This window comes from Bacillus rossius, assembly GCF_032445375.1.
Source record: "Bacillus rossius redtenbacheri isolate Brsri chromosome 4 unlocalized genomic scaffold, Brsri_v3 Brsri_v3_scf4_2, whole genome shotgun sequence".
Taxonomy (NCBI): Eukaryota; Metazoa; Arthropoda; class Insecta; order Phasmatodea; family Bacillidae; genus Bacillus; species Bacillus rossius.
Genome location: NW_026962011.1, coordinates 33,177,291 through 33,201,597, shown reverse-complemented (window position 1 = coordinate 33,201,597; position 24,307 = coordinate 33,177,291). Strand labels below are relative to the sequence as shown.

Below are 24,307 nucleotides of genomic sequence, written 5' to 3'. Positions count from 1 at the left end.
ACGAGGCATAACGGCCTGAAGGAGCCGAGGAGACACTTGGGTCGACGTCAATAAATTTTCTCGTACCTATCTTTCAACAATATAGCTCGCATTGCCCTGTTCTGTATTACTTGCAATCTGGCTTTGTAGCTTTGATCTGCAAAATGCATGACAGAAGCTCAGTAGGTTATATGAGGTAGTATGATGGAATTATACACTATTAATTTACTTTGCCTAGTTAACTTATGCCTTAGCCTCGTTAATATGCCCACCTTACGAGCTACCTTTTTAATAACTGATTCTGCATGTGGCCTCATTGTCGAAAGGTTGTCTATGAGAACACCAAGATATTTATATGTTGACACACGCTCAATTGTTCCTTCGTCACCTATCACATTTTCTTGATTAGGACCATTCTCTGCACCTATAATCATACATTTTGTTTTCGGTATGTTCAATTTGAGTTTGTTTTCGCAAAGCCAGTTTTTGATGCATATCATATCTTCATTTGTTTCTTCAATAGCTTTACATGTTACCTTTGTCATGTTTAAGTAAACAATAAACCTTATACATCAATTGGTAATTTAAGAACAGTGACGGGTGGCTTGTTATTCCTTTTTATTTTCTCTTGTAAATAAATGTATATGACAAGTGGAATACATAAAGCACAGACCCCTGTTCTCTATTATTAATTTGCCAGGCTTCGGTTAACCTATGATGTTCTTGTCCTCTTGTACTCACACAAATTTGTAAAATTTCTGAATGTATTTTTTTTCTGATAAAAACCAAGTCATAGGGTTGTATTACGTTTATGAATATATTTTACTCGCATTTTTTTTTTAAATATTTTCTGTGCCTTGTCAATTTTATTTTCAATAATGTCTGTACTCAAGTTTTGCTGGCTGTATATACATTCCACGAGCCACTTGAAAGTATTCGTTGAATTTTCTTTGCAAAATGTGAAATTGAATCAGCGTGAATATTTTTTTGGATGTTTGAGATAAAGGAATTGAAGTTTGTGTTGTTTTATGTTTCAAATTGCATAAAACGATATTTAAAGACCTATATTTATTTTTTAAAGATTGTAAGAATCACTGTGTCTTTACTTTGTAATAGTTCTAATTTTATGTATTACATTTGGTTTGTTTTAAGCGTTATCGTAGCAGACGCCATGCCGGTTCCGGTATGTATAGAAATTTTTAGGAATGTTGGTAAAAGATGCACATGATGTTATTAAAGTTTCAGTATAATAGCTGCTAATAAAACCGGTACATCCGCTGGTTCTGACATTTGGTTCCGTGCACTGATTTTTGTGGAAAGGTTAGGAGTTAATAGCTAACGCCAAAGGAAATGCAAGATAAATTCCACGAATAATTTATTTTTTCGGTTAACAATCTAATGAGTTTTAACACTCCTGGTTAATTTTGTCAAATAACCTATACACAAATAACGAATGCAGCATAATATTGAAGATACATTTGCTTTTAATTTTTGTTTGATTTATGAGAATTTTTGTATCACTATGTTACACACTTGCAAACCAAATGCAGCTGACATCGTTAAGGGTGATAAGGCCATGCCATCCTACAATTTTAAATATTTTGATAGCGCTTCCATGCTAATTTTTTTGGTTTGAAGTGGCATAGGACCTAGCTTTACTTACTAGTTGAAATCAGCACTTTGATACTGGTGTGATCATTATATTTGTAGTCGCCCTCAAAAAATAAGATATTTCCTCACGGAGCCTACAGATTGGAGCCTGTTAGTAATTATGTGGTTGCAACTAAGTGTGGAAGGTCTGGGAAATATAATTTATGCCTTGACATGCCAAAAAATGGGATAAATAGTTCAAAACTAGAATTATAGCAAAATTTATTGTAAAATTTCAGATGGTGGGGCTTAATCCCCCTTAAGCAAACTGTAGTCGGATAGAAATGGAATATTTTGGTATTTAAGAAAGAGAGAGTCACATCCAAAAAAGCAATTAAAAATTCTAAAATTAATTTTTGTTACTTCCTGACACATTTTCTAATCATGCTCTGAAATGATGTTTCACTGTTTCAAGTAGGATACCATTTCAATATGTTAAATTAATGTAGGTGATATGCACCAATCAAAAAATATCCTTAACACTTGTAAACACTTTATTTTAAAATATTATTGAAATCAATCACTAATACTACTAAATACAAAGAATATTTAAATAATTTAACTTTGCAACAATTTACAACTGCTCACATCAATATTTCATACAGCATACGAACATCTCGTTGCAAGTATTCAACATGGCAGAAATTATATCCTTCCATGAACATGCTACTGAAAAAGTATTCTCTTAGAAACTGAAGTAGTGTAATTTTTTGTTTGCAGTTTTACAGAATGATTATAAAAGTGTTTGGAAGGGTAAAGTAATGCTTCTTCAATTTTGATTTGCTCTTTATCAGATGTGCCCCTCAGTTTGCATTTATGTCGCATTAGTTGGAGTAGTGGGAGAACAGGCTGAAGAAAAAGAATTTCCTAATGAAATGGGAACTAGTGAATGTTGCAAAGGGTTTGAAGGTGGGTGGGAAATACAATTTCCGTGTCACGGGCAAGGTGACTGTTGTGTCTTGTGTGTGTGGCAATTAATGATGAGAACCATAATACAAGTCAAGGAAATAGGGAAGAAATTGGTCATGGGCTTAGGTACATCCCAGCTTTACCAGGAGTTTGTAGGAACCCACAGAAAATCAGTATAAGAATGGTTGGACTGAACTGGTGGTCTAAACGCAAAAAAGTCCAGTTTATTGCCAGTACACAACTCTATTCTTTTTCCACCCTACTGTGATTGTTTATTATGTGTGCAAAACAATGATAATAGTTGTTTGTGAAGCTGATCAATTTTTTTTTTCTGCACAGGTGCATTGAGTGCAGCAAACAGAATGGCAGCTAACACAATTCTCGTAGATTTCTCAGTCAGTCGGGCAGCTATTACGGACTCAGGTGAGGTGATGTCATGAGTTATCTCCGTTATTAATGTTCTGAATAAGTGAATTACATAGTGATGTAAGGTCTTTAGATCGGAGGTAATTAAAGAGTTGGTATTATGGTACGAGAATGGAGCTGATTGAATGGATGATGGTGTGAGAAAGCTCACCGCCTCGCGGCCAAGTGTGCCATGTTTCCCGCTCGTGAAGAATCCCTGTTTGGACCCCTCCGGCCCTACCCGGGTCGCTCTAAAGGCCACCGACCTTGCTGTGAAGGTCTGTGGATGGTAGTTGTGTGTGAGGTTGAACCATAGGCAGAAACGTGAACTTGCAAGCTGTTGCCAGCAGACATCCTACGTTTCTTGTAGGAGAATGAGGAAACGAGAAGTTCCATACCCTGAGAGTAGTGCCCTGCCCACTCACGTTATCCACCATGGTTCCCATGGGTGAAACTAGTGAACCTGCCAGGGTTCAAACTAGATTCCTTTTGGTGGGAGGTCTGTGTGATAACCCTAATGTATACCACACTATAAAGCTGGAAAAGTCATCACCTGTTGTACTAGCCCGTGTTCATTATTGAGGAGCCATAATGGTATTCCTATTGGTTCGACGTCACACCCCCAGCATGGCTTGTAATTTTTGAGCTCTGGGGTGTGATAGTTGTAATCTCATCACCTTTAACGTGTCTGTACGTAACATTGTTACCTAACTTCAAAATTCTGCTGGCTCTCTTAAAGAGAGTGAGTTTCAGCAGGCCCCAGCTCTGTTGTAGTTATTCTCACGAACCAAGTAGAGACTTTCCAGGTTTCATTAGGCTACCTTTTTACATAGTAAAATTAATTACCAGCACACCTTTCACAAAATGACTTCTTAAATGCCCATGTGTAATGATGAGGTAATGACTGGATAAATAAAAGCAGTGGTTGAATAAATGTAGGGGAAAAAAAATTTAAATACCCTGAAGAAACTCCTTGTGTCTCACAATTATTACATTGTAGGTCTTGCTTAAAAAAACTCCCCGGGGGTAGCATACAGTCGTAGACACGGAGGGGGGGTCCCGCTGCTTCGAGTGTCTGAACCTTGAGTGGAACCCTATCCTTGCCAGGCCAGAAGAAGGGCCTGAAGAACGGCATCAGGACGGTGCTGTCGGCGTACCTGCCCGGCCTCAAGAACAAGTACAGCGACGAGCTGGAGGACGGCAGCTTCGTGGAGCTGCTGCAGGGGGACGAGGGCGTGCTGGTGTCCCTGCGAGGCTACGCCCAGGGGCTGGTCACCTGCAGCATCGAGTACTTCAAGCGGGACGGCGACAAGCCCGTGCTCACCTACGAGGTGGGGGCGCTCTCTCCCCCGTCAGTGTCTCAGTCGCGTGTGCCACATTAGAGACTATGATTCTAGCCCGTTAAAAAAACAATTCCTTTTAATATGGAGCAGGAATTTTGTGCGATCGAGGGGGGTGGGAGGATGTGAAGTCCAGTACATCCATTATATCATAAATGGTTTATTAGTACTTATGTTTTTTTTGTAATTGAATTTTAAAAGAAAAATTTCAAGTAGAAATTTAATTAATGATTTTTGCTTGAAAATAGAAAAAAAAATGAATATTTTATGTTTTTTTTTATCTAATCATTTTATTGATACTTTGGTTTAATTCAATTTTTTTATGACATATGAAATACTACATGCTTGCAGTAACACTTATCTAAACTGGCATTAAAAATACAGACTACTTGGAAACGCAATTATTCCAGCCGTTTCTGTGGATGTTGGGCTGTAGTGGGGAGAGGAAATACATTATTGCAGCCCGCTATAAGTATTACGTTAATCCTTCCAAAATAATCTCTCTGTAACCTTAAGTAACAAAGTTTTCTGTATTGTTCTTATTGTCTTGGCATGTGGCTTGATTTTTTTCAATCTTTTAACCCCTGGAAGGGGGGGAGTCCCTACTGTACAGACCTTTCCCCTGGCTATGTTCTGGTGCAGTGGAACAAAATTGGAATCACTTTCCAGAGGCTCCAGGTTCGAATCCCAGGCTGGCAATCCTGATTTTGGATATTGTGATTCCGTGAAACCACTCCAGACAAATGCAGGTGTGGTCAGTACCATGACCATGGGTAGTTCTTTTCCCAAAATTCCAGGTTTATATGGTCGTGTGTAACCATCTTTAAAGGCCTTCTGTCAACGAGGTGGTAAAAGAAAGTAAAAAAGAAACTACTTATGAACTGACATTATAGGTTTGCCGGTACATACAATGTGATTGGATTCACATATGGATTGAGGCTATGGCTTTACAAATATTTAAAAAAAAAAAAAAAAAAATTGGCCTGTGAACAAATGCAAACCATGAACAAGTAAAACAACAGTGAAACACTATCCTTGGATTGTGGAATAAGAATACAAAAATTTCCCACTATTTGGGTTTTTTTCCTCTTTGAAACTATAAACTGGTTGAAAAATTACCAACAGGTCCATGCTGTGGATTACAAGTTTTTTTTTTTTTTTTTACGCTGTGATGATGTACTTGTATAGGGTAAATAAATTGATACAATGTCCTTAGCCTTGCATAGTACCTAGTAATTTTTTTATTTGATACATGGAGTGTGCAGTGTGGTTAAATGTTTTGTTTTAATTAGTCCGCTGAATACAAAACGTTGCAAAATAAATTGTGTTTTGCAGTAAGTAGCACATTCTTCACAAGTGCAAGTGCATGTTATGTGGGTATTCGTTTAGGCAGTGCACTTAACTCATAAATAGTTAGTGTCCACTACTATGGCCAGTTCACGGTCAGCAGCTGAAGAGTTGGTTCAGGAAGTTCAGGGTCACTCCGAGCTCTGAGACAGCCATAGTGATATACAAGTCTCATGTCCTGCTAAAACAATATGGTGTGCATCTGTTTCACAAACTGTGACTAAGAATAACAGGCTTAATCATATAAGCTGTAACGCATGTCCTTAAATACCATGTAAGTAATTTCACTATATAAATAATGGTATTTAATAAATATAAAATGTTGAAAGTATCTTTTTTTTATAGTCACAGCACTTAACTACAGTACCTACAGTCCAAAACTTAGTTAAAAAAAATCATGGATTTAAATTTCAAATACATATACATTTTTTATAACTAAAATAGTACGTAATGGTAATGGTGTTAATGATTTTGCTGTCAAAAGCTTATGTAGAATTTTTTTCTGCTCCCAAAAATTAAACTTTCTAAGCCACTGCAGTGTAATATTTTGTTTGTGCAAGACAAACAATAAAATTTTTCCCTGCCCATGACACCTTCACTTAGCTTGTTGTGCTCCAATATGTATGCAGTCTGACGTGTTCGCATACAACATGCACTAGTCTTAGCGGTTCAAATGGAGTAACTTGAGAAGTTCCGTGCACCAATTTGCATCCAACAAATGTCTTGTTTCCCACTGATTGTTTGGTTTTGTTGAGTGAAATGTTACGGATGCTTTCCAGCAAATTCGTTGCGTGGAGTCTGAGCTCCGAACTAGACTTTGTAGCTCCCGCAGCAAGATGTTCCCACCGTTGAAGCGCGGGGCGTCACTCGATGTTTACCTGACCACCTCAGGTAACAGGCCTGCCGTTTATGCTGCCGTCCATAAACGCCTGTTGCCAGCGACTGCACTTTGTTTACCCGTAGCTGTCCCAGTTGTAAGGTGCTGCCAACTGTTTCTCTGCCTGCTCGATGAAGACGTAACATACCCCTGCCAAGTTATTCATGCTCAGCTCTGGCCTTCATTAGGAAGTACAGTTCGGCATTTGGAGAAATTTAAATTCAGCAGGATGCACTGAATATTTGGATTGTGTTCCTCGTAACCACAACCTAATAAAAAGTCACATTTTGCCATAAGGACAATGTTAAGTACAGGGATTGGGAGCCCAATAATCTTGAAATACTAGAAATCTGCACCATAATTTGAATAACTTGAATCATAAAAATTAATGTTACAAACTTAAGCTGTACATATATAGAAATAAACAAGATATTATTAATATTTGTTTTCATGCTCGTTCTTGTGTTCATTATGTAAGTAAAAAATTTCAGTTAGAATTTTAATTTTCGTGATAAGTCATTTTGCATGTCTCTGCCCTAAAATCATCCATGGTTAGTAATTTAAATTAGACACATAAACATTCTACAGTAATTTAATTACCTTGTCAGGTTCACACTAAATATTTTTAAGAGGGAACCTAGATTTTAAAGTTGTATTTTACTAGTCTAAAAGCAATATTATTTATTAAAAACCAAAATTTAAATTTTGGGGTATAAACTTGTGTGATGTAGTGTGTTGGTACTCTAGCATCATTCAATGACTAGGGTTGGACTCTTGCTGTTCCTGTGGCTTTAGTACTAAGTTATGTACAAAAATATGTACTGTATCTGTAGTGTTCAGTAAAGGTAGTGATTAAACATAGTCAATCATTATATAGGTAAGATATGAAAAAGTAAAAAAAAATTAAGTTATGACTTATGACTAATATGTGAATTAGTCAAATTGCCTTCAATTTTCATAATTATTGTTGAAAATTCCAGTTAGCTAGTGAAAAACTATAATATCTGGGGGGGGGGGGAAGGGGGGGGGGGGAGCTGTTTCAAGCCCTTTAGGCTGTGCTTTGGTGCAGTTTTGTCTGTAACACCCGTTATGTTTATATTTTTTAAAAGTTAAAATTTTTCAATGGTTAAAAAGAATAGAAATATTGTAAGAAATTTCCACATTAATTCATTCACCTGAAATATGCTGCATAATCTATGTAATTATTTAATTTAAAAATGAACTAAGGATACTGTAGGGAGCTGTAGCTGACTGCAGTAGCTGGCCACAGATCATTCTGACGAGAATAGTAAAAATACTTCATTGTAGTACCCTTAACTTTTATACTGTCAATAAGACAGTTATATTGAATATTGTTATTATTGGCAGGGGTATTTTAAGTTTCTTTCATTGCCACGTTTTAATTTATAGTCTGCTAAGAGAGCCATGATGAACCTCTAATTTTATTATTTATGTTATGTTTAGCCATAGTGGAACATTCATCACTCTGTTTTTTTTTTTTTAAATATATATATTTTTATTGGTTTTGTGCATGATTGATTGATTTTTGGCATGTTCATGTTTTTGATGCTTTGTTTGATACATCGTCCCCTTTTCTGCACTTGATCTTGTTACAGTCGATTCGTAAGCTTGAAACGGAATTGGGTGAAAAACTTGGGAGTGCAAGAACCCATGCATTGCCATGTCTGACCCGTGGAGGTTTAATTTACAAATATTTTCCTTCCGCAGGTAAGAAAACCTCAGGTTCACCAACCAGCTTTGTGGAGTTCTGTTCACGATAGAATGTTCGTTTTACTATTTGCTGGTTTTAGCAGCACCATAACCATGTCATGACTACGTATTTTTGTATGTGCTTGAAGGTGTTTAGGCACTTGGAAATCTTGAGTTAATAATTAATTTGGTATTACTTGCATACAAACCCAGTTCCCATAAATTTGACTCGTTTGGAGGTTGGGTTTGAACTAGGGATGGGGCGAATCCTGATTTCCTCAAATCCGAATCCTAACTCGAATCCTCGACTGGAATTGCCGAATCTCGAACCCAAACCAGAATCTTTTAATAGATGATGTCCACATATCTAATGTAAGTGAGATGTATTCTGCTTGCACGGAAAGTCCCTTGACTTTATCACATGTAGATTGGTACATTTCTGGTATAAGTGTATATAAAGACAACAATTTTTTCTTGAGAAATTTCAGTTTTAGTACAGATTAGCGGTTAGGATTTTTTCTATAAATAAGCTAGAGGTCTGCGAGCCTAAGAATTTTACTTCGAGCCGAGCTCGAGCTTTTGTGGTACAGTTACACTTTTGGGAAATTATTTTTATCTTAAACTTAATATCATGTTTGAATAAAGTATTAAAATGAAGTGGGCTTATTAATTTTGGGTAACTATTTACAGAGTGTGTTTACATTTTGCACTGCTAGAAAAAAAATAACATTTTTTTTCATTGAATCTTACCTGTTTCCATTGGTTCATTAGTAACTGATATCATCCAACTAACATAACCAAGTATATGTTTGTGTAAATGTAACATATCTTTGGAAAAATTTCACCCTTGTCAATTTTTCTGGAGTCCTTACTGAGCTTCAACAAACTTAGCACCAAAAATCATGTTGTTTGAAAAGTACATTCACATTGTTTCAACATTTCCACTTTTCAGCACAATAATTCTGAGAGAGATTGTCACAGAGTATTAAATTCTGTTCTTTAATCTATCATTCAGAACAATAATTTGTTCTGCACGTTCAGGAGTTAAATTAGCTCTACGATTGGAGATAGTGTTTCCAGCAAAAGAGAAGCGTCTCTCGCTGGCAACCTGCTTGGCTGGAATGCTTTAGTAAAATTGCTTAACCTCAAAATTAGTGTCATAAATATCTGTAACTGGTCATTAAAGTTTAATCAATTGAAAGTAATAAAAATAAAAACATTTTACTTCATTCAATTTGCACTTGCAAAAAAAACATACACACAATAAACCTACATGGAAATTAAAGTCTTTTTCAATATCCTGAAGTCTGAAATATGTTTACTCATGTCATTAAATGTAGAGCTGTATTGAAGAAGCCGATTTTGCCAACATTTAGTTGAATCGGCATTTCTGCCGACTTCCGATACAGTACGCTCGTTAATTTTCGGCCGATATTACTGAAAAACGAAAGAGACTGCCATAACCTAAAAATCCACGAGTACCATTTTCACTTTTCGTAGTAGTACTGCATTCTTTCAGATCGCATTATTTCTTAGCAACATGTGCCAACCGTACATATCAAAGTTTAACATCCTTTTTTTTTTTACAATGTTCTTTAATTTGATATATCATAAATAAATAATACATTACTATCACGGTAAATATACATCTCAGTTGTTACGGTAACTATAGTGCAAATATGGTAGCTATCATGCTTCTGTAGTAATTATGGTATTCTACAAAGAATCTTTAGTTCTTTTTATGGTAATTATCAAGGTCATTAGATACCAGGTCATCTCATCCTGCTATTTTACTGTTATTGGTCAATCGCGTCTGACGTACATGCTAGACCATATTGCCGCGGGAATTCAAATTAATCACGTGTCTAAATGGCACTTTCTTAAATTTTCCGATTCACATAGACTGATGTAATTTATGTACAGGTTAAATGTATCACGTGTTTCCGCTAGTAATATATTTAATCTTTGTTATGTTGTCAGTTTTTTAATCGTACATTAGGCTCAAATGTGTATTTTAAAATCTAAACTGGTGTTGTTGGTAAACATTGTGATGCGTGCTGTTCTTGCAATATTCACAACATTGTGTTATTTAATGCTAGTTTGTTTATGCTTGTTACCATTGATAAGTAATTATATTCAATATTACATTTAGCTTTCTTGCTAGATGTTTAAGTGTCAACATGTTATGTTCATTTGCAGTAGTAAACAAACTTTGTAAGTGTATTAAATATCATACAATATAACAAGTTTTATGGTAATGACTATCCTCCAAAAAATATTCTAAGAATATTTAATGGCCCTTTAACTACCAAATTTCATATTTGTGTTCAGTAATATGATTTTGTCTAATCCATTGCATTCTAACCTGTGGATCTTCCACCTATCTCTGAGCTTTCCAAAATCCCCTCCCTTTAATTACCTTAACCTATTTCACCATTCTTTCTTTCTCCTCCTTTACAGTGTGTCCCACACAAGCTCCATCATCATCACTGATGGTCTATGCATCTTCCTTCTTCCGTCATCATTTCTCCTCCGATATTTGTCACTTATCTCACTACATTGCATTGTACCTTTATAACTCTTAAATGTCCATCGCTAGGTACGAGTCCCAAATTCCTGTGGCGTATTCCATATCTGGTTATCACCAGCATGGAAGATGCCTTTTCATTGACTTTTATTTCTCTCCTTTAGTGTCATAGCAGTTAACCCCAGACCCCTACTCCCTTCTTCACCGTCCGCTATTTTTTTTTTTTTTTTAATCTACTCATCATGCTTTCCCAGACATCTTTCATTATGAACAGCAAGGGCCCCATGGCACTCCCCTGTGGTACGTACTCCATGTCACCACTCCCTCTTCCTACCATTAATTTAATATTAAGTGAGCTAGTAATTTTGCATAGAAAATTTTATTACAGACCTGTCATTTATAATTATTAATTTAAGTAAAAAAAATTAAACTGCACTCTAAAGCTGTCTGGCCTACTATTAACCATGTCCCTTTCCATCAGCTGTAATTCTTAAGAATGGTAACTCCTGAGTAACATGGTAAATGATCACTATGTGAAAGGTTTGCTAGGTTAACTAGGATCTGTAATTCTGAAAATGGTAGCTCTAAGTGAAAGATTTATTAGTGTACAATAATAACACAATTATTTTTTTAAAGTAATTAATTCTTTAAAAGATATGTATTTCCCTGCTTAAATTCTTTCATTTTAATCCTTACTCAACTTATTTACCAAAAACTAATAGTCTCCAAAATTACCACATATACTATTAAATTTTGATATAAAATCTCAAATTAAAATTGCAAAACAAACTCCCAGATCATTTACCATGATAAAAATATTTTGGTATTTTGGCATTCTTGGCAGGTACATGTTTCCAAGCTGGTATTCCTAAATATGCTCCTTTCCCACTACGGCCACTACTTACGCACCATAGTGCAGGCAGTAAGGCATACTCAGTTTCTGATTTACCTGAACACTTCTTCTGGAAGAAAACATGCCTAAAACACTGAAACACTTTATTCCTACCTTGTGATACTTTCCAACAAGTGGTCCGCAAATATGTGGCTTAAAACACAAATATCGCAGACCATTGTTCAAAGTCTTTATTACATGATACATCGCTGGGTAATTTTATTTCATCTCTTAACATTGGAACGTAAAATTGTACTAAGCCGTTAATGAGAAACAGTATCACATAAACATCATTTGCAGTTTAGAAAAACATAATTTTTTTTTGAACGAGAGTAACTAGAATAAAAAAATATATTTTTTTTAATTTGTCAGAAAATTAAACTACTGGTAGAAGATGGAGCATTAGAATAGTTTTTTTTATTTTGTGATCAGATGTTCACAGTAGTAATCATATTTTGAACTGTTAGTTACAAAAAATTTCACCACAAAATGCCAAACTTCTGCTGTAAGAGGTAGAAAAAGAGGCAGGTTTTTTAAATGTGTAGACAGTGACATTCCTCTAGTTTCAAAGGTTAAATGTGCAAAACTTTATCTGTGTAGAATAAAATTGTACATTTGTATATAAAAAAAACAGCATGCAAACAAACATGTACACTTAATTTGTATCAATATAAATGTTTATTTACATGTTCGTAATTAATCTCCTTGATTGTGTTTGTAAGATTAATTTTTTGTTACAAGTCAAAAATATATAAATGTTGTAAGACCACCTAGTGAAAAATGACCAAGCTAATAGTAATTACAACAATTATGTGAACAAATAACCATCAATAATATAATCCACTATAACTCTAGTGTGTTAAAATGTAGTAAAAATTTATGTACCTACTTAAAATAATTCTTAAGTGGCAGGATTTAAACCTGGAAACTTGTAATCCATAACTACGTACAAACCACTGAGCCAAATAAACATAATAATTTACTGTGAAAAATATTTCATTGTAGGTAAGTGTTTGTATCCTAGGAGTGTACTTAACATCTTTTAAAACTTGCAATATTTATTTTTGTGACTATTAAATTTATTACTTAATGTACTCGTGATTATATTGATGATTTGCATTAATTTAACAGATTTTCATTATTTTTCATGCACATAACACATTTCTCCATATCTTAAATTGTTTTCATTTTATTAGATGCAATCTGTATACTATCATCATAATTCTTTACTGCTAGAAACAGTAACAAGGTAATTTTTCTCAAATAATTCATCAGAAATATTTCAACACTCCAAATCTGATCCCAGAACATAATTCATTACATCAAAATTCAGTATTTAACAATATATATTGGTAATCCATAATAATCTACATTTACTTATGCCTATTATAAATTGTGGTGAGTAAGAAGCTATAAAAGAAATACAATTAGTCACTATGTTCTGTCATACAAACTACATCAATTGACATGATTTTTCTTTCTAAATATTTCATCAACATAAATAGGCACTTCAAGTATGTTTTATAATGAACACATATTTGAAAGATAAATAAAAAGCTGACAAAAAATACACAAAACTTTATTTTTTACTACAGGCATTATCTCTTTACTATTTTGCTTTAATTGCTTTTTTCAATGCAAATGTGTAGGAATTGTTTTCCCAACTTGTAGCTGATCATTTATTACATTAATTTACATAAAAAGTAATTTAATATTTTTTCTGTAATTTTACATATTTGCGAAGTTTCAAATGGTTTAGCATTAAGTCTCCTTAATGAAATATGTACATAAATAAATTTTGTTACCAAGATATTTATGTAAATGATATAACATTATTTACATGTTGGTTAATACCACCTCTATTAAATGTTAAATTTATTTATTATACTGTTGCCATTAGTTTTTTTTTATAAAAGTCATTTCGCACAAAATCCTGGATAAAAAGAATTAGTGTGGCAGCTAGCCATGAAAATTAATACCATATTTTCTTTATCTCTGAAATTTATATGGCATATGTATGTATGTGTGTATATATATACATACACACACACATACATTACTATATATTTGTACGAATAAAATATAAACTGCAAGGCTTTCAATATCATCACACTTTAATGTGATTGTTAAATGGACAAAGTCACAAGACCCACTTGGCTGACCCAGCCACAGGCTGGAAACAGTGGATGATGATAAGGCTTAGTATAAATTTTGGTGTGTGGTAGACAAATACAGGTTATAAATTGAGGTAAAACTAAGCATGACTCCCTAAATACTTCATTTGGAGCTAACAAGACATATTTTACATCACTAGATTATTACTTGTTATCATGGGCACCCATACCTGAGGCAAAGCACCTCCCCCTCCCCCTCCCCCTCCCCCTCCCCCTTGATAGAGAAAGACAAAAATGTAGTAAGTATAAGTCGTCCAACACTGAAATATTTTCACGTAGAAGATTTTAAATATATGTACCTACTTACAAATCACCATTTGTCTTCCAAAATATTTAAAACACCATATACCTCCAGATCACACTTCCCCCCCCCCCCCCCCCCCCTCAAAATATCACATGGGTGCACTTGCTTGTTACATAAGTATACAACACATTTGTAACTTTTCCATGCATCTGAATTACTTAGTTTGATATGCTACATATTTTCTATTCATGTTGAAAACAACTGTGGTTAGGTTCAGGTTTTTTTTGTTAAACTGCATTAAATCACTGTGGCCCAATTATGACCACAAAACATATTAAAAATTATAAAATGCACAAATATGTAAATATAATAAGAACATAGACAATTACTTGTGAATGTAACAAGGGACAACTCTTTGCAATATGACCAGAGTTATTTATTTAGTTTCAATTTAGTGAAAAACCAGAGAAAGAAAACAATACAATGAAAGAATGAGTGATCTGACAAGCTATGGAATGTTTGCTATTTAAAGATAAACAAAGCAATGACAAATTAATTAAACTAGAAAATGAAGTTCATTAGGTGTGGTTCACATCAAACATGCTTTTATTCAATGAACGCTGAGCAATATCAGGAGCCTTATTGTTTTCCTACAAACATAAAACATCCAATAACATTTAGTCCTGTCAAACAGTTTTAGAAGTTCTATCTTGCGAAGTCATAAGTTTTTGTTAAACAATTCTGTAGCAAACACACATTCTGAAATTATCCATGACTGCAATTTACATGTAAATTATTTCATATGAAATACAAAAGATTACTATCACTCCAAACACACCCCATAATTTTTTTTGCTAAATCTAAATTAAATGACACTTCCTTCAAAAAATCTATAAGCCTACTATTTATGTTACAATTTTTTTCATTTTCTTGCACACTTTGTTGCTGCTTCTTCCAACACGTTTTTTACTTAGCTGTCGATTGAAATGATTCAATCTTAAAAAAGTCCTTATTCTTACAAATGAAGCAACCAATTTCTTCTCAACAGCAGGCATTTTTACATTACTAAACCACAGCACTAAAACAAAATCAAAACATGCACGCAATTTCACAGTTTTGTTTACTTTGAAGGTCTAGCGGATACGTCATATCACGGAAACACCCGAACGACCAAACTCGTTTTTCTTCTGTTGAGACGACCTGGTATCTAATGACCTTGGGTAATTATCTTAAAATAACTATTGGGTTTGTACTGTAGTTATGGTACATCATCCATATTTCTTCGTATGTTGTTCATTTGTCTTTTCTTCATATTTACGTGTGCCATTATTTGAGACAAGAAGTTTCAGAAAAAATTTTAACGGACATTATATCACACATTTAATGGCGTAAATGACGAGACCTCGGGCAATTTAAACGCTTTATACGGAAAAACCTACCATGCGGGACCTCGTAAGCGAGTTTTACTGTATTTTTTTCCCGTAAATAGTAAAAAACCGAATCCTTTGACGAATCCTATATCAGACCCGCCGAACCTTCGAATCCCTAGGATTCGGCGGATTCGGCGGATATTGGATTCGGTCGCCCCATCCCTAGTTTGAACATGTGATCCTCATTTTGTGTCTGTGATATTAATGCATTATTGCTGAAGTGCTGACAAATCAAGTGAAATTTAAGTTGGCTTACCGTACAACATATGCTCTGAATCTATTTGAAAGTTTGAAAACCAATTGGGAAGAAACTGTGTTTGACACTTTTTACAAAATTGTTTGTGAAGTTTCTGAATGTGCTGTGCACATTTTTGTATGAAGTTCATAAAAAATGCTCTCGCGATTATCTACAAACAGTTTGGTGTGCCTCCCTGAATGTTTTGTTCTGCACAATGCATGTCGGTGATTTGATTTTGCAGTTCTGTGGCATGTTAACGGTCATTTATGTTGTGCCTGTGTAACAGCTTTTACTACCACTGTACTTGCTTTGGCTCTGTGGTTACATTGTAGGTAGTACTTTATTAGTGTGTGTTGTGTTAATGAGAAGTTCAATCTTTTTTACCTTGTAGATGGGAAAGGTATTATATTTTTTTCCTGCTTGAGACAGGGTAGGCATGGATAAAATTAGATAAGTGTTTTCAGCAAAACACATTCTTGGAACAACTAAATAAAGAAATGTATTCATAGCTTGCAGACTGCGCACACATTTGCGTTGACACTCCATACGAACTATAGTGTAGCTTAACTTTGCTCACTTGGTTGTAAATCTTACTGAAAAAAATTTTCCTTGGATTATTTTGAGTGGAAGTATTTACGTTACAGTAATAAAAGTGTGTTATTATCATAAATATGAATAAATATGTAGATGAGTACGTTAAGTGATTAATGAATAGTCTGAACAGACGTACAATATATGTCTTCTCATGGATAAAATATTACTACGTATATATTTTAACACGAGCTTATGTTGAGCCTTTAAAGTGAGGACGTGATGGTGTCTACATGCTTAAATGTGACGTTAGATGACATCCTGGATGGAGCGGCAACCAAATGCAGCACCCAGAGAAAGCCAGCCACTTGCATAATACTGTGTGCAGTCTCAATTTTTGTTCTTAAATATGACTGTATTTATTTGTGTGTGAACTGTTACAGTAGACTCCCAATTATCTGGAGTAATGACTGGCAAGTGGTCCATGGATAATCGAAAAAACACTGTTAAAGTAATGTCAAAAACAAACTGATAGAAATTTTTTTTATCCAGACTATCTAGACCATATGGAAATAAAGTAAATTTTTTTTTCAGTGGTTTATGAATGTGAAATATAGCACGGTTAATCAGCAAACCGGATATCCCGCACCTGGATAATCGGGAGTCTACTACTGTATTTAACGTAAAAAATCTTGCAAGGCTTTAAATTAACATACGTTACCTACTCATTGATTAACCATTACAAGATGTATTTGCTTTCTGATGTGACAGTGTTAACAATTTTTTTCTTCAGATGAGCGCATATTGGAGTATGACATTGATAAAGTGGTGTTTGAAGAGAAGTCTCCGTTCCAGAAGGTCTTGATTGTTCATTCTCGTAGTTTGGGGAACATGCTGGTGCTGGACGATTTGCAAAGTGAGTCAACTTGTTTTGGAATGATGTGCGAACAGTTTGGTAGAAATCATACTTCTTTAATCACAAGTTTAAATTTTTAAGCAAAAAAAATTTTATAGCTTTTTTTGTGTAGTTCTTACTCATACATAAATACATGTTTATTAGGGATGGAGCTATTAAATTCTCAAATCCTCAAATATCATTTAATTCTTGGTATTTGATGGATTTGATATTCAAGGGAAAAGATTTGAAGAAAATATTTAAAAAGAATAAAGTAAATTAAAGAATCAACACTGATAACAGCTGAAGTTTACTAGGTCAATTTTTCTTCATGCATGTTACATATATTACACAAGGTTTTTGTACTTGTAATGTGTAATTATATAAATAAAATTACTGTATGTATTTATTCTGGAAACTTAGTTTGTGAAAGAACCATTTAAAAGGGTAAAATGTTAAAACACAGTTTTTCTTTCTTCTTTCTCCCCCCCTCCCCCCCCCCCCCCCCCAAATTATTGTACATTATTTTATTTTTGACACTTGACACCTAGATTTAGGTTCAAAGGGTTTATTTGAGGTACTCCTTGGGATTCAAATTTGAGATTCAGTTTCGAGAAAATGGGGATCCAACCCATCAGTAATAATTATTTATTCTTATCTGAAATAAAATATTTTGTAATATTTAACAAGTTATGTTTTCCTATCATATTTACATCCTTAACTTGTACGGGAAGTGCTTACAAAACAGGTCTAAACTATTTCTAAATTTAAAAAAAACCTGAGGCAGAGCTGAAATATAACCCCAGAACCAGAAGTCTGGCACCTTGGCCACTGTGCAGTTGTTTGGCCGGGCTCTGGACAGCAGATGGCCGGAGCGGGATCGTGCGGCAGACGGCGAGCCACGCGAGAGGGTGTGCTTGCTTGCAGACATCTCGGAGAGCGACCTGGTGTACACGGAGATGCTGATGCAGCGAGGGAAGGAGTGCTACGAGGGGAAGGAGGTGGTGATCCTGGGAGGGGGCGACGGGGCGCTGCTTTGGGAGCTGCTCAAGGAGAAGCCCAAGTTCGTCACCATGTTGGAGGTAACCATCCGTCGTCATCTCACTACCACTTTCATTTCTTTTTAGAAATACTTTCGTCGGAAAAAAATATCTTGGCCGCAATGCAAGTGTCTACCACTTACACACGCAAATAAACTTTTAAAACCAAGATAGTTTATTACATTACTAGACAATATCCACGTAAGCCTACAATCTACTTTATTGATCAGGTTCATCATGAAAGTTCAAACTCCTCTAAGAATTTACATACATACATTTTTTTCTACGGACGATCACAAACAACATATATAATATACATATATACTATTAGCTTTGCAATCATAATATTTTATAGGGAAATTTAAAATGTAGGTTTTCGGATCTTATTTAAAATGTTAAAATTGAAAATAAATTGTTGAAAAAGTTGAATTTTTAAGAAAATAAAGGCCTAAAGTAAGCTTAGAATGAAAATTAGTTGAATACTGTACTTGGTGCTTGTGTTAAACTGCTGCTTATCATCATACAACAGATGAGGCAGAGCAAGTTTGACTGGGAGGTTCGAAAATGCAAACAAAATCAAAAATCTTGCAGAGGGGTTGGAACGACCCCAAACGATACAATTATTTTCTAGTACAAAATCTAGTCAACTTAACTATAAGATCTTAGGATTTGTTCTGTAATTTTTACTAATATGTAGGGATGGGGCGACCGAATCCAACATCCGCCGAATCCGCCGAACCCTAGGGATTCGAAGGTTCGGCGGGTCTGATATAGGATTCGTCAAAGGATTCGGTTTTTACTATTTACGGGGAAAAAATACAGTAAAACTCGCTTACGAGGTCCTGCATGGTAGGTATTTCCGCATAAAGCGTTTAAATTGCCCGAGGTCTCGTCATTTACGCCATTAAATGTGTGATATAATGTCCGTTAAAATTTTTTCTGAAACTTCTTGTCTCAAATAATGACACACGTAAATATGAAGAAAAGACAAATGAACAACAACATACGAAGAAATATGGATGATGTACCATAACTACAGCACAAACCCAATAGTTATTTTAAGATAATTACCATAAAAAGAACTAAAGATTCTTTGTAGAATACCATAATTACTACAGAAGCATGATAGCTACCATATTTGCACTATAGTTACCGTAACAACTGAGATGTATATTTACCGTGATAGTAATGTATTATTTATTTATGACATATTAAATTAAAGAACATTGTTAAAAAAAAAAGGATGTTAAACTTTGATATGTACGGTTGGCACATGTTGCTAAGAAATAATGCGATCTGAAAGAATGCAGTACTACTACGAAAAGTGAAAATGGTACTCGTGGATTTTTAGGTTATGGCAGTCTCTTTCGTTTTTCAGCAATATCGGCCGAAAATTAACGAGCGTACTGTATCGGAAGTCGGCAGAAATGCCGATTCAACTAAATATTGGCAAAATCGGCTTCTTCAATACAGCTGTACATTTAATGACATGAGTAAACATATTTCAGATTTCAGGATATTGAAAAAGACTTTAATTTCCATGTAGGTTTATGTGTGTATGTTTTTTTTGCAAGTGTAAATTCAATGAAGTAAAATGCTTTTATTTTTATTACTTTCAATTGATTAAACTTTAATGACCAGTTACAGATATTTATGACACTAATTTTGAGGTTAAGCAATTTTACTAAAGCATTCCAGCCAAGCAGGTTGCCAGCGAGAGACGCTTCTCTTCTGCTGGAAACACTATCGCCAATATTAGAGCTAATTTAACTCCTGAACGTGCAGAACAAATTATTGTTCTGCATGATAGATTAAAGAACAGAATTTAATACTCTGTGACAATCTCTCTCAGAATTATTGTGCTGAAAAGTGGAAATGTTGAAACAATGTGAATGTACTTTTCAAACAACATGATTTTTGGTGCTAAGTTTGTTGAAGCTCAGTAAGGACTCCAGAAAAATTGACAAGGATGAAATTTTCCCAAAGATATGTTACATTTACACAAACATATACTTGGTTATGTTAGTTGGATGATATCAGTTACTAATGAACCAATGGAAACAGGTAAGATTCAATGGGAAAAAAATGTTATTTTTTTCTAGCAGTGCAAAATGTAAACGCACACTGTCAATACTTACCCAAAATTAATAAGCCCACTTCCTTTTAATACTTTATTCAAACATTATACTAAGTTTAAGATAAAAATAATTTCCCAAAAGTGTAACCGTACCACAAAAGCTCGAGCTCGGCTCGAAGTAAAATTCTTAGGCTTTCGGACCTCTAGCTTATTTATAGAAAAAATCCTAACCGCTAATCTGTACTAAAACTGAAATTTCTCAAGGAAAATTTTTTGTCTTTATATACACTTAGGCTATACCAGAAATGTACCAAACTACATGTGATAAACTCAAGGGACTTTTAGTGCAAGCAGAATACATCTCACTTACATTAGATATGTGGACATCATCTGTTAAAAGATTCGGATTCGGGTTCGAGATTCGGCAATTCCAGTCGAGGATTTGAGTTAGGATTCGGATTCGAGGAAATCAGGATTCGCCCCATCCCTAGTTTTCGGATCTTAATTATAATGTTAATATTGAAAAGAAATTGTTGAAAAAGTTGAATTTTTAAGAAAATAAAGGCCTAAAGTAAGCTTAGAATGAAAATTGGTTGAATACTGTACTTGGAGTTTGTGTTAAACTGCTGCTTCTCGTCATACAACAGATGAGGCAGAGCAAGTTTGACTGGGAGGTTCGAAAATGCAAACAAAATCAAAAATCTTGCCGAGGGGTTAGAACGACCCCAAATGATACAATTATTTTCTAGTACAAAATCTAGTCAACTTAACTATAAGATCTTAGGATTTGTTCTGTAATTTTTACTAATATGTAACTAATTTATATATATTTTTTTATTTAAGCTATTATAATATTGTACATATTTATGTACGGTGAAACCTCATTACAAATACCTCACTTTAATTGATTTCTCACTTAAAAGTATAAGTTTTTATGTCCTTACAAGATGTTTTAAATGTAGTAACAGTTCATTATAAAGTACTTACTTTCAGTATTAAGTATCAAAACAGTGGGTTTTTACAGGTACATAGAAATAAGATTTCACTGTACTAAAAATTTTTGTTGGGTTTAGTGAAAACCTTGATATTAAAAACTTAATTATGTGTATAACAGAGTATGGTATATTAAGTTCTCTGAGTAAAAAAAAAATGTTCAGGCATTTCAATTATTTTACACTTAAATTTTACGTTTTCAGACATTACCTTGAAGCGTGTAAAAAAGGGGTTCTGCTGTATATGCTATTTAATTACTGGTGAATGTTTGTAATTAGTGATGGGTCGAGTCACCCTATTTCAGCATCGAGTCGAGTTCGAGTTAAACAAAGAAATTTATCGTCGAGCTCGAGTCGAACTCATAGAAATTTGTCTTCGAGTCGAACTCGAGCCGAACTCATGGAAATTTGTCGAGATGAGTCAAACTTAGCGAGGTACAAGTTGCAGAATGATGAGCGAAATAAATATAAGTTAAATATTTCTCAATATAATATAATTGTTGAAGGTTGCCCTACACATTTTTATTTTTTGTCTTTTTTTTTTTTATCTTCATACTGACATTAAGTGAAAATGCACATCCAAGTGACGAATCAGACTTGAAGTTGATGATGACGGAGTCTTGTAAATTTTTTGCAGCATTTGCATAAATTTTTTCAAAAATTCCCAAATCTCTGCTCTTGATTTCTGTTTGTCACTTTGTGACTCCCAGGCCGTACAAACACATCCATTCCACTAATAAACCGTTTATGATTAATACGACGCCGGCGACGCAAACATTACTTTCGAGTGTAAACATAAACTTCAACAGCCTCAATTTTCCGTTCGGCCATGGAAAACTGGTTGGAGATTTCTATTATTGTTGATATCGATTTGTCAAAGTGGCAACATTCTCTGGCTGTATGATAACTTACGTAGGCCATTGGCCCGGAGTTAAAATGGCGGCTATCTAGTGTTTAGTAGTAATTATTATTTACTTCCAAAGCTGCCCAAATATTGACGATGTTCATGGTCTTATTCATGACTGAATCTAGAGAACATTTTTTAATTCCGTTATAGTTAAATAAAGGTATTTTGTTGCAATTAGAAATATTATGTGCATATTGAAGGATGGGATGCACTGTTTGCGGTTATACACGATCGAAAATAAATAATCTTCCGACTTCGTTTTCAAGGTTTTCAGTGTTGGATCAGAGGTTTTCCACTAAGTAGGCCTAAATAACACGTTATATTTTATTTTATTTTAAAGTGCATGGTTTCGGATAAGTACCTTCACGACTGGAAGTTGTGCAACATTATGGTCGAGCCAAAAACTAAACTTTGACGAGACTCGAGGACACGATCTTAATCAACTCGGTTTTCGAGTCGAGTTTAGTTTCGCCGGCTCGACTCGACTCGCTAGATTTTTCGAGTCTCGACCCATCACTATTTGTAATACAATGTCAGTTTGCAGTGTTTGCTAAACTGTGTTTATTGTGTGCAGATAGACGAGGTGGTGATCCGGGCGTGTCGCAAGCACCTGCGTAGCTGCTGTGGCACCTGCCTCGACACGTACAAGGGAGACAACTACGAAGTATTGCCTCTTCTTTTACGTTCTCTCCAGCCCAGTAGCCTTGCGACATAGTGAAACCTCATTGAAACTATTTTAGACTGCTAATTTTGTGTATTAGTTGTACAGATTGGCCTTCATCTAGAAAACGTGCAGTTAGAAAGATTACTCTTATCAGCTAAAAGGAGTTTTCCTCCCTAGATTCTTCACATGTAAAATTTTGAGTCTACTTGCAAATGAGACAGCAAGAAATGAGTTAAGTTTTTTTACCCCTTGATATCATTCAAGCAGTAGAATCAGAACTTTCTTTTTTAAAAGTTCCGCCGTATTTGTGTTGCGGGGAAAGAAATTAACTCTCATGTTGCATTCCTAAGCTGCTGCATTTTGTAAACACAAGGTAGTTGTAATGGACTCAGAATGTATTTAAGAATTCAGTATGTAACTGTTTTTAAAATTCAGAATGTTTCCTTTTGGGTTACCATAAACAGTAAAGTCACATGTTATGTTAAAAATTAGTTCTAGGCCTGCTTCAAAATTATGCTGACCAAAAAAAATTTTCCGTGACTAATACGTGATGCTACTATCTAATTACAATTATTAAATAGTTAAATACTTAACCGTCCAGTTCTCCATTTGCCAGCCTTGCTGCCTCAGTTGTACGTGATGATTATAACTACGGGTGTATCACTTTATCTTCACTGCTCTAATTTATAACAAATGAGAAATGAAATATACAACACAAGTTTGGCTAAAATATAGATATATTTTGTAGCTGTGACTATAGTTTGGTTGTTTTTGTTTGCCACAATATGGAAAGTACCACATGATAGCAATTTGAGGGGAAAATGTTATGCTCCAGTCTGCAATCTAGTACTACTGTAAAGTAGTGCATTCAAGGTTCTGTATGAAATAAAGAAAGTGGAGAGAGAACTCAGTCAGCTATAGGGATGTTGGAGGCTGTATTTTATTTATTTATTTCAAAAAATTACAAAATATATAAATGATATATTAGGAAATAAATATGGAATTATTGGTCATAGAAATTCAGGGAAATATGATTACAGATTTTTTGTAAACCCTGTTTTAGATCATCATCGGAGACTGCGTTGAAGTCTTGAAGAAATTCATTGCGGAAGGACGGAAATTTGACTATGTTTTTGGTGATTTGACCGATATTCCAATCTCTACCTCTCCGCAAGGTGAATTGTGGGACTTCATAAGACTGATATTGAATTCCTCTGTAGCAGTGTTGAAGCCAAATGGAAAATACATGACGCACGTAAGTGTTGAGTATTCTTAGATATTCTATGGCATGGGTAACCAAATATTTTATTTGTTTGTAAATTTTGCTTTGGTCAGTTAACTGCACATTATTTAAGAAATATGACAACCAGACTTACGGTAAGAATTTGTAGGTAGGCTGTTTATGTAAAACATTGTGGTCTATTTTTGAGATGAAGTGGAACATGATGGCCAGTGGTGAGACACTGGACTTCCATTCCA

At 34.6% G+C, this 24,307-nt stretch overlaps 1 protein-coding gene across 2 annotated transcripts in view; it reads left to right on the top strand.

Annotated features, from left to right (window-relative positions):
• Positions 1-909: 909 nt before the first annotated feature.
• LOC134542509 (spermine synthase) overlaps positions 910-24,307 on the top strand; it is a 30,097-nt gene continuing 6,699 nt past the window's right edge. Inside the window, exons 1-8 of one of the 2 annotated variants that reach the window (XM_063386863.1) lie at positions 910-1,063; positions 2,878-2,961; positions 4,051-4,274; positions 8,124-8,235; positions 17,047-17,169; positions 18,076-18,230; positions 22,739-22,828; positions 23,892-24,083. In XM_063386863.1, coding sequence (XP_063242933.1) covers positions 2,901-2,961; positions 4,051-4,274; positions 8,124-8,235; positions 17,047-17,169; positions 18,076-18,230; positions 22,739-22,828; positions 23,892-24,083 — 957 coding nt within the window. In that variant the 5' untranslated portion in view covers positions 910-1,063; positions 2,878-2,900. Of the gene's footprint in view, positions 1,163-2,877; positions 2,962-4,050; positions 4,275-8,123; positions 8,236-17,046; positions 17,170-18,075; positions 18,231-22,738; positions 22,829-23,891; positions 24,084-24,307 lie in introns of both variants that reach the window. The other variant, XM_063386862.1, reaches the window with a different exon arrangement.